Below are 11,626 nucleotides of genomic sequence, written 5' to 3'. Positions count from 1 at the left end.
GGGCCCGGGCGGAGGGGGCCCGGCGGCGGCAGCAGGAGGGAGGGAGCAGGAGCCGGTCCCGCCGCGCAGCCCGTGGCGGTTGAGGGCGGCGCTCCGCGGCCCGCGCCCGGCGGGAGCAAAGCGGAGGGGAGGAGGCTGCCGGCAGCACGGCCTCGCCTCACACACACACCCGCGCCCGTTCGCCGCCCGCCTCGCTGAGCTGGCCCGCCGCCACACAGGCTCAGCCTTCCTCAGGCAGCCCGCCTGGGGCCAGCCCTCCTCTCACACACACACACGTACACACAGGGCCAGTCCCCACACACACACAGAGCTCTCCTCACATGTGCATCTGCCTGGACTTGCCCACAGCCTGCCTCACGGCAGCCCACCTGTACACACAGCCCTGCATACACACACGGATCTGCCTCTACACACGACCCTCCTCACACAGACGGGGTTAGGTTCAGAGCCCTCCATGCAGGTCTGTGCTCATGCCCAGCTCTCCTCACACCCCTCTCGCCTGTATCCCCACAGCCCCTATGTACAGACTGCGCCTGGACTCACGGACAGCCCTCATGGTGCCTGTCCTCACACACACTCAACTACCACAGGCAGACCCCACACGGGGCAGGAGCAACAGCCCATACCACAGACACAGCCCTCTTAGCTCACACACCACACGCGACACCCCCTCACACCTGTACCTACATCCATCCACTGCCTGGGCCCTGTGTCCCCCCCTACTCACATCTCCTCCTCACACACTCGCACCCCTCCTCCACCCAGGCAAAGAGATGGCCTGGATCATCCCCTCTGCACTTTCATCACCCTCTACCACACTGGAGCTTTCCCTCATCCTTGGGCATCAGCCTGAGAGGTGAAATGTAGGTGACAGCTTTAGCTTTCCCTTGCCCCCTGACCTGGTCCTGAGCACAGCAGAGGCTGTGCCGGGCAGGTATATCCCTCTACCCACACACAGCCCCTCTCCTGCTGTCTCCGCAGCAGCCCCGCAGCAGTTGCATGGTTGTTGAACAGTCTCTAGCTCCAGGTTGCTCTGTAAAACTTGCGTGTTGCCAGTGCCACTTCCTCTCCTACAGGAACTGACAGGCTGATGCCAAAAAACACCCCAAGAAACCCTCATTCTTTGTACATCACACCTTTAAAGCAGGTCCTGAGTAAGGGCTGACAAAGCAGAGCGCAGGTGGCAGGCCATCACCTCTGAGCTCTTCTCCATGTGCATGGTCAAGGCTGGAGGGTGAAGCCCAGTGAAGAGAGGTTTTCTGAACTTTTGTTGGTCAGCACTGGAGGACACAGGGTGCTGCAGCCTCCTGGGTATAGCAGGACGACATTTGTTCCTCTGCTCCAGTGCAGAGCTGGAGAATCACCTGACATTGCCTGAGCCAGGGGTGAGCCCAGGGCCCCCACTCACAGTCACACAGGTCATGATGGCCAAAAAGTAAATGGTTATCAGTGCAAACAGCCATATCCTTTACCAGGCTGAGCACAGCCCCTTCCACCCTGCTTCTCAGAGTCCTGAAACGGCTACATGAGGCCACCAGAAACCTCGACATCTGCCCCACCACACCCCTTTGAAAAAGAGCAGGGCTTGTGTCAAAGCTGTGTTAAAATAGAACCCAGCACATGTCACTCCTCGGACCCCACAGGCCACAGGGCCCTGCTCCTGTGTTTCCAACATGTGCAAGGAGCACAGCTGAGCGAGGAAAGAGCTTCTGGGGTGAACATTGGTCAGCCAAGAAAAGTCCATCACACAGGAGGCACCAGGGTGACGCTCCCTCCTTGCCGAGGCAGCCGGGGCCGTGTGTGCCAGCACAGCCATGGGGGATGCCGTGGGGGCTGGCGCTGCCTCTCCACAGGCCGCTTCCACAACCTCTCTGCAGAGCACAAAATAACGCGGGACGACACAGAAAGATTATCCAGAGTAAATATTTACAAGTCAAATCGTGGGGCACGCAGCAGTTGCACGCGAAGAAGCGGGTGGTGGTCACGTGGCGTTGACTGCAGTCTTCCCAGATGCTAAACTGTGTTTTAAATGGTAGCAACAATGTGGGGGAACTGCCCTGCTGTTCCTCTTCCAGGTTAAGCAAGAGCTGTGGTCACTGCCGGTGCATTGGGCAACGGGAAGGAGTGAGCTCTTCAGAGAAGGGTCAGGGTTGGAAGAGACCTCCAGAGCTCATCCAGCCCAAGCCCCTGCTAAAGCAGGTTCCCCTTGATCAGGGGGCACAGGAACATGTCCAGGAGGGTTTGGGAACCTCTAGAGGAAACTTCAAACCCTCCCCGGGCAGCGTGTGCCAGGGCTCTCTCACCTCAGCACCAAACAAGTTTTAACTAGTCTTCAAGCAGAACTTCCTGTGTTCCAGCTTATGCCCGTGACCTTTGTCTGTCACTGGGAGCTACAAAGAGGACTCTCCCCCTCTTCTTGACGCCCACCCTGTAGCTATTTATAATCATCTGTAAGGTGCCCCCCTAGCCTTCTCTTCTCCAGACTAAACAGCCCCAGCTGTCTCAGCCTTTCCTTGTAAGAAAGATGCTCCAGTCCCTTGATCATCTTGGTGGCCCTGTGCTGGCCTCTCTCCAGCAGTTCTCTGTCCCTCTTGAGCTGAGGAGCCCAGAACTGGACACAGGACTCCAGATGAGGCCTCACCAGGGCAGAGGAGAGGGGGAGAAGAACCTCCCTCAGCCTGCTGCCCACACTTTTCTTAACACACTCCAGGATGCCACTGGCCTTCTTGGCCATGAGCACACATTTTTTTTGGCTCTTACCACTCCTCATTTCATCCCACTCCCATGTGTGCCATGGACTCCTGCCATGGCAAGCCCCATCCTTCCAGATGGCTGTTGGTGCACCACGACAGGGCATCACCTGCATTTGAGGCCTCTCAGGTGGCAGTGAGCGTGCACCTTTGCTGAGAAAGGCCAATGCCTGCTAAACAAAGATGCTGGTGCTCTGAGAGTGCAGTTTGAGGCTGTCTGGCAGAACTTGGATTGTGCCAGCCTGTGTGGGCCAGGGAGGCTCTCTAGGCCCATTTCGTGCGACCTGGCCCTGATACATCCTTGCTCCACCCAGCTCTAACTTCCTCCTCCTCCCTCCCAGAAGACAGTGTGCCCACAGCCCCACCACAGCTTAGGGCTTGACAGGGAGAGCTCACACATGCTCCCCAGTGATGTGGGGCAGGTCCTCAGCTCCTCCCACCAGCACCTGAGCCTTCCCACCACCACAGCCCCTCCGCTTGCACTCTCCTTCCCCTGCTGAGACAAGCTCCTCTGTGGGCTCCAAAAGATGAAGCTCAGGCTGAGCCTCTTCCACACAGCTGGGCCCTCGTATTACAGCTGAACCTGTGCAAAAGATACATAAGCAAGACACAGCCTTCACCCACTCGTCTCTCATAGAAGCCCCACGGCACAACCCCCTCTCACCAGCAGCCAGGCCCTCTCCACGGCTTTTGATCCCCCTAATTCACTCCCTCCCAAGCTACACACCTTCCTCCTGCCTGGAGTTATCCAAGCCCTGCTCAGTGCCATCTGAGTGGGACTTGTGTCCCCTCCTCAGCAAGGGGCTCAGGCCAGGACTGTGGCCGCAAGCCTGGCCAGGTCCTGAGGAGCAGCTGGGACACCCAGTGCTGTGAGAGTGGCCTGGCCCACAGTGAGGAACTTTATCTGCCCTCACTCCTTGCTCCAGCAGCAGCCACCCCTCCTGTCTCTGTCCCCACCCTTGGCCAGGGCAGCACAGGGATGCTCCAATGTGCTGTATCCTGGGAACCATGGCCATGGGCCCATCTCAAAAGTTCTTCACCTTTCTGCCTCAAAACAGCTGTTTAGCTCTTCTCCTTCCTTCTCTCCACCTTCCCACTTGCCAAGCACCAAGCCCAGATGTTGCCACCCTACATATCCCAATCTCTCTCCCACTGCTCCCTCAGAAGCACATACAGATCCAGGCTACCACAGCCCCAATCTCCTCTGCTGAGACCCTCCCCCTTGGTACCTTCACACCACTGTGTCATTCCAGCGCAGCCCCAGACCAGGAATGGGCACCAGCCTGGTCCCTTCTTGCTGTGAGGGGGTGAGGACTGGGTGCTCCAGTCAGACCCAGGAGAGCTGCGGGAGGAGACTAGGTCCCTCCAGGAGAGGAAGTTGCAAAAACCACAGAGGACGTGGATCCACCAACTCTGCCTTGGAAGTGCTGCCAGGCAGTTGGATAAATAACACAAGAAATCCCCCCAAGCCAGGAAGCCACGTTGCTGTCTCCTCCTGGAGACAACTGCCCCAGTCATGCCAGAGCAGCCCCTGCTGAGAGATGACTCAAGGGACGGGTGTGTGCTTTCATGTCCAGTTTTATTAGTGTTGCATTAGTACCATAAAATAGTTGACGAGGTCGAGCACGTTGCAGTTTGTTCCAAAAAAAGGCTATTTACATTTAATCTGTCTTCATTAAAAAAACCACAATCTAGAACCCAAACAATACAACAATGGAACAGATGGACAACTCAGGAATCTACAAAGCGGTAACGTCCCCTCACATGCTGTGGTCCAGACAAGGCTGGTGGCACGCAGCCCTGGTACTCATGGTCACAAGCTGCTTCCCTGTGGCCACAGCACACAGGCACCCAGGCAGGCAATGCTCTGGAAACCCTCCAGCCAAGGTGCAAAGCAGCAGCTGAGTGGATGTGGCCTCACACCAGTGCTCTGCCCCAATGAAACCAGGCACCTGCTGCTTTCTAAGCTGGCATGTCCTCTTCTCCCCACATCTGTCCCAAAGTAGCCAAGTGACCTTGCAGGAGCCAGCCCTGCCAGGAGTATTCCCATGTGCAACTCACTGAAGAGGCCCCAGGAAACCTTCAAGAGATGCTGCTCGTTTCTGGCCTTTTCCCTGGCAGGTAAGTCCAGAGGGACTGTCACACTGAAATACCACCACACAGCTATCTGCCGAGATCGAGACCCCCTGAACGGAGGAGCAGAGGCACTGCATCCAACTGAGCTTCCACAAAGCTCCAGGGCACCCAGCCCTTTACCACTGCATGGCAGAAACTGCCCTGACCCCAGCCTCCTCCATCCTTCAGCACACCAAGCAGCAGGCGGCCACCAGTTCTGCTGCCTCTTGCCAGGATTTCCTCCAGCCTGGCTTCCCAATGCTGCCTCCAGGACACCCTGCAGGCAAGGAAAACGACACGGCCTGTGCTGCAAGCAGAGGCGAAGCATGGGGCAGTGTGGTTCTCCACTGAGTTTGATGATGGAAAGCAAACAGCCCTGGAAGCCTCTCAGCCACCTGCCCCTGCCCTCTCTGCAGCACAAAGCCAGAAGTGTGTGCTAATTAAAGTGGCAGAACATAGCCAAAGAAACTGTCTCTCCTCAAACTCATGTGCAATGAAGGAGGAGTCTGCAGCTACCGCTGAGATGTAATTGGTAACAATTGAACTGGATGGAGACTACAGCACTAACCTAAAACAGCCGCCTGAGATGCCTACGGTCGCCAGCGCCGCAGGAGAGCCAGCCCCAACTGAACCCTGGCAGGGCCCAGTCCTGCCTTTGTCTCCAGAAAACGCAACCTGGAGGAGCAGGAAGCACTCAAGGTGCAACACGATGCCACAGAGACGTTCCATCTTTCATCTGCTTGCCAGTGCTGCTGAACTAGGTCAGTGTCAGCAGCGCCCATTCCAAGGCGTCACCTCTGCGCCGGCCCAGGGCCCTGCCCCAGGAGCAGCTGCGAAAGAACCCGGCTGCTGTGAGAAGCCACAGCCTGGGGAGCAGGAGAGAGGGGCTCTGCGGGGAGCAGGGGTGAGCCCTGGGGCACAAGGGGACAGGGAGACTAGGGGACACCACCTTCAAAGCGCATCCCAGGCAGAGATCAGCTCAGATGCTGCCTGCTCCAGGCCCTACCTTTGTGGGCTCAGCCAACACAGGCAGGTGACAGCACACCGCTGCATTTCCTCACTCCCCTTACACTTTCCTTGACAAAATTCTCCAGAGCTGAAGGCAGAGCGGTGCTGTCTCTGCTCTGAGCCAGCCTTCTGCACTCGCAGAATAGGCCAGCATCCAACCCCTGTTCCAGACTGGCGCACCTCCACAGACATGGGCACATCGTTGCCCCAGCAGCAATCCCTGGCCCTGTAGCAGGGATCCCTTCGGCCAAGGAGTTCCCTCACGGCAGGGTCCCCTACACCCAGGAAACTCTTGGGAAAGCCAGCAGGGTGTGAGAGCCAGGATCAGTTACTTGTTCATGTCACCATGTGCAGAGCCCCTTCCCAAAATGGTCAGCCACGTGCATACTTTGACACTCATTTTCCTTAGAAGACAGAAACCTGTTTCTCCTCTCCTTAGGGACAGAAATAGCAGCACAAAGCAGCTTCATATAATACGAGAGGAACAGCAGAGGCACAACACTCTGCCCACAGCAGCAGCACCAATTCACACGCAGGCCCTTCCCTCCAAGGGCGAGCAACACCACAGCCACACCCTGGGCACCCTGCGCCAGGCCAACCTGCCACTGCTGGGCTCTGGGCGGAAAAGGCTGAGAAGCTGGAATGTTTCCTTCCACTGAAGAGGCATTTCAGAGCAACAGCAGCTCTCCACAGGGAAGAAACCCTGCAGAGACACAAGCCTTCAGGTCTCAGGCAAACAAAGTTTCCCAGTGAATTTGCTTGTATAAAGTTAGAACAAAACACAAATTGACATGAAATACAATGAGCAGAAGCGTTTCTCTCACATGTACACACACACACACACACACACACACACACACACACACAGAGTAGAGCAGAGCAACACACATTTGATAGGCAGGACTCTGAAAATCCTGTTCTAGCTACCATTTGTTTCTTTACAGTAGGTTGAAATACAAAGAGGAGCACAGTGATGGTTCCTTCCCTCACCCCCTCAGTAAACAAAGTTATTGCAGTTGGTCAGTTCACCCCACACCTCTGCAGCAATATCACGCTCGGGCACTGGGCTGCCCTGGCCGCGTGCGGCTCCTGACGCTGGATCCCAGCCCAATCTCATCACACCAGTGTGAGACTTGAGGAAGAAAAATCACACACTGACTAACTTTGTTTAAAAAGCTTTTTTTTTTGTGTGTGTATGTGTGTGACGCAACAGCCTCAATAAAGAAGCAGCGATGTGCTTATATAGCATCTCCCACGCTGCCGCTGCTAGGCAACGCTATACAGTCCCAGAGCAGCAGCTCTGGTCAACCCATGGACACGGTGACAGTGGAACCACAGCCGGGTTCTGCCACAGCCAGGAACTGGCAGGCAGACCCGTGTTACAACGCCAGACCTGTCTCGTATTGCAACTAGACAATATGTGCTGGCCAGCAGCATGCCACCGGGCGTGGGACCATGTTCTCCTCCCCTGCGGGGTGTGAAGGGAATACCCAGCCCCTGGCCAAGTAGGTTGCACTTGTGCTGGGAAAGAGTTTAATGAAATCAGAGTTGGTGAAGCAGCCCGTGCTGTGAGCTGCAACAGGCACTAGATGCAGGAGGGACCACGCTCTCACTTTGTCAGTGGGAGAAGGTCTAACCAAGTACACCTCCACTGCCCTGCCCTAAAGAACCTGGCTGGTCCCTGTGCAGAGCAGGACCTATCAAACAGGGCAAAGTGGGCTCCCCAAGCCTTTACAAACCCAAGGTTAAGGGATTAGACTGAAAAAACAAAGTTCAAAAGCATCACTGCTCTCAGAGAATGCCTCCTGGAAATGCTCCCAGAGCTGGGCCTGCCCACAAAGGGTGGGGCCCAAAAGGAATCCACCAGAATCTTCAGTCCCTTACCCTGAAATGCAGAGGTTGTCTGTCCCTCCACACAGCAAGCACACTGTGCTCCCCAACTGCCACCTGCTCCCAGTCCCTCCCAGACACACCTTGGGAAGCCTAGGGAGCACCTGGGGCTGCTCAGACCCACAGCCTGTCACACTGTCTCCTTGCAAGAGCACCCTCTTGTCCTGGCACCTCAAGCACCCCAGAAAGCAGTGAGGTGTACAGTGCAGCCACAGCCAAGCCAGTGCAAGATACTAAAAGATTTCCCTCTTCAACCTCTGAAGACACTTTGGTGCCTGAAGTGGACAGAGAACCCAACTGGCTTCATCCCCTCACATCCCACCTACACCTTCCACTGCACATTGGGACTGACAGCCCCAGGAAAGCCTCAATCCACAGGCAGCGTGGTGCCAGGGCAAAAGCACAATCTGCCAGGGAAGAGATACTGTCCACAGAGTAATGTCCGTGGGGAGGAACGCTCAGAAAGCAGAAGCTAAGGACAACATCCACCTACAGAGCAGCATCTACAGGCAACGGCTCATCTTCCTGGGTTTGGGGCTTTTTTGGCAACCTCAGGTTTTTTTCTTCCTTTTTTTTTTTTGTTTTTAATTATATTTTAATTTTTTTTTTAGAAAGCATTAAAAAAAATCTGCAGCTGTTAAAAAAAATCCTTTCCCTTTAGAGGCTGGAGGAGGGTTTATTGACAGGTAAATCATCGGTGTGAGTATGTAAATAGCAGCGACCCCGCTGACAGGGTGTCCCTCAGCAGCACAGCCGCCTGCAGGGACACTGTGACTGCCTCTGCTCAGTCACTGCCACAGACCTGGCACACTGGAGCTTCCTTACACATAGAGTTGCCCAAACTCCCCTTCCTGCCCAGCCTTCCTTCAGCACAAACCCCTGCCTGTCCCTGTGGTGGACTCCACGCTCCGAAGGGGATCTCCTCTCCAGACTTCCCTAGCTACGCTCTTCAAACCAGACAGCTGAGCTCTCTCCAGCCTCGCCGATCTCTTCTCCTTTGGCAGAAGGAAGAAAGACTGGCCATCTTTTCTTTTCTCTCCTAGAAATACAGAGGAAGGGGGCCAAACGCACCGTAACGTGCCAAGATCTTCCACCAAATCCATCTGAGCTGATCCACGGCTCCCCCAGCCCACTCATCCCAATGAGGTCTCAGGTTAAGAAGCAGTGCAGTTATTCAGCTATCTGCTTGTCAGTGGTAGGTGTTCTCGGGCAGGTTGCCTGCTCCTGCCAACTCCCCCACGACTTCACGTTGTCAGCACATCTATATTTAAGACTGGGTTGTGGTTGGGGTTTTGGGGGTTTTTTGCCTTTGTTTAAAGGGGTTTTTCCTTTCCTTCCCTTGTAGTAAACTTAAAGAGTTAATAGAAAAAAAGTAATTCAAAAGTAATCCAAGCACATCTGTAATGAATTCTGCAGGAGAGGGCAGAGCGAGGCGGGTCGGAGTTGGCACACACTTCCTGGCTCCTGGCGCAGGCCCCGGCACGGACAGAAGGTCCCTCCGCCGAGCTCGGCTAGAAGTTAGACTTGGAGTGTCCAAATATGCAGATGGGAAAGTGCTTGACGTGAGAGGACCACTGTGCTGCCAGCTGAAAGAACTTGACGTCGTTCCACTCCACGCCGTCGATGAGGACTGCAGGGAAGGGCAAGAAAGAGAGGTTGGTTAGGCAAGAGCGAGTGGAAGGGGGGGACCTGAAGCAGAGCTGCTGGAAAGCTCCCTGCAGTCGGCAGAGGGAGGCCTGGCCACGTCCTGCACTCTGCCTGGCTGCCTCAGCTGCCAGCAGCTGCACGCACGGGACACGGGCCCCAGAGCAGGCCAGGTTTAGGGAGAACAGCTCAGATTGTTCTTGCAGCATAGCTCACTGACACCAGAGATCCCCAGGCCGCTGATTTCAGCGTCACCTGACCCGACTCCTCAAATCCCCTAAGCACGCTCTGTTTTCTTTCTTGGGCAAACGCTCTCTCACAGAGACGGACAACAGTCTCTCCTCACTGGCACCCCGAACTAGGAGATCCACGTCTCCTGAAGAGGTGACACACCTTCTGTGACCACCCCTCACACTCACTGGTCTCAGGGGGAATGGGCCAGGACTAAGGGGGTAATCCAAGCAGACTCCTCTGCTGCTAACAGTAGTGGGGATTATCGACTGAATGCCCCAGGGATATTTTTGGTATTGGATGCACAGCTTCACTGACAGCGCTTTAGGTCACACACAGCTCCTGCTGTGGCATGCCTTTGTGCCAGAGTCCTGCCCAGAGGCACAGCCACACTCCCACCATCACTTGCACCAGCCATGCAAGGAATCAGAAAAACACAGGGAGGGGAACAGAGCCCAGCCCAGCCCTTGTCCTCATCACTGATTCAGAGGAGTTCCTAGGAAAGGGAGGATTCTCCCACATCCCAGACCTATGAAAGCATTCGCCCACATTGGACACATGCAATCCTGTTCCCCATCACGTGGGCTGCATGCAGGGCATGTGGCAGGCCAGCAGGCCTTGGCCTGGGGGGCAAGGCCAGCAGCTGAGCCTCACCCCAGAGTCTGACAGGATGCAAGCTCTGCACTTACCACGCAGCATGTTCTGCTGATGTTTTGCTGTGCAAATCAACCTGCTGATTCCTTCAATACACTGGCTCTTTGATTCAACCTCCTTGTCTTTTGTTTTCTTGGGCAAAAACATCACTGGAAGAAAATCAAACCAGCACATAGTGAACCTCTGTCACTCACAGGAGCTGCACCAAGACTTGATTGGGGTTTTGCATTTAAACATTCACATCTGAAAACTCTTAACTCTCATCTTCACTCCTAAAATCATCTGCCTGGCAGGCATCTGACTCTGTCAGTGCTCACACTATCACCTATGCATGTGGACCTTTCAGCCCTCAAGGGCTGAAGCACCTTTGGGTGACTCCTGCTGTGCCACTGGGACACGAGTGAACAGTGGCAGAGGTCCTCAGCCTGCGCCCAACAGCCCAACATCAGCTGGGCTGCACAAACACCTGAAAGCAGGAGTGACTACAAATTGTGGGCAGTTGATGGAGAGGGAAGGCACAAGGAGAGCTAAAAAGGGTCCAGTTGCCTGAAGAACCATCCAAATGTATGAGCAAAGATGTATAAACTGTCTCCAAAAAAGCTGGTGGTGTTGACTACCACTACTCCAGACTGGGCCAGCCCCAGAGAAGAACACGTTGAGTATCTCAGGATTGCTTCTGTCACAGGCATGCCACTTAGAGATGGTGTTTTGGGGGCAGAAGTTCTGGTAACGGCAGTGCCACAGCTATGCTGGCCCAGTGGTGACAAGCTGCAGGGATATGCACTCGTGTACTGCAGCCACTGGCCCAGGAGGTCGTGTCAGCCTTCTCTCAGAGTCCCCCAAAGCTCTGCTTCCACAGGAATGACTCTCAGGCCCATAGGCAGGAAGATATTGTTAAGGACAGTTACTGGCAGTTGAATGTGAGTGCAGAACTGCCTTGTTGCTTCCTTGGCTGCAGGGCTGTTCTCCATCTCTACTATGTTTTGCATTACCAAGGCCAGGAGCAACCATACAGTTACCAACAACACTCAAAAGGCCTTTTTGGTTTGTTTGTTCTGAGAAAACAAACTCAAAGCCATGAGTTTAAGAGCAAAAGATTGAAAAAGAAAAAATTTAACATCAAGCCTTGCACTGAGAGCATTCCTCTCCCACCTCCTTTTGTCCCACAAAGCACCCTGTACAAGAACAGAAGAGCTTACATTGCTGCAACCCTGCTCGGAGTTACACCACCTCTTGCACGTACAAGCACACCCAGCTCTGGCTTGGTAGGCCTGGCTGCTGTGCTTGTCTGGCTGTTACTGGTATTTTAACATGAACACATCATGTCAAATCCA

At 54.9% G+C, this 11,626-nt stretch overlaps 1 protein-coding gene across 7 annotated transcripts in view; it reads right to left on the bottom strand.

Moving 5' to 3' along the window:
- Positions 1-4,312: 4,312 nt before the first annotated feature.
- The window catches only part of LOC104557891 (phosphofurin acidic cluster sorting protein 2), an 80,820-nt gene continuing 73,506 nt past the window's right edge, over positions 4,313-11,626 (bottom strand). For all 7 annotated transcript variants that reach the window (XM_062003441.1, XM_062003448.1, XM_062003447.1 and 4 more), the window contains 2 exons: positions 10,328-10,441; positions 4,313-9,393 (listed from right to left, as the gene is read on the bottom strand). In XM_062003441.1, coding sequence (XP_061859425.1) covers positions 9,275-9,393; positions 10,328-10,441 — 233 coding nt within the window. In that variant the 3' untranslated portion in view covers positions 4,313-9,274. The remainder of the gene's footprint in view (positions 9,394-10,327; positions 10,442-11,626) is intronic.

Source organism: Colius striatus, chromosome 10 (genome assembly GCF_028858725.1).
Source record: "Colius striatus isolate bColStr4 chromosome 10, bColStr4.1.hap1, whole genome shotgun sequence".
NCBI lineage: Eukaryota > Metazoa > Chordata > Aves > Coliiformes > Coliidae > Colius > Colius striatus.
Note: the sequence above shows the minus strand (reverse complement) of the source record. Positions and strands in the feature narration are given on the sequence as shown.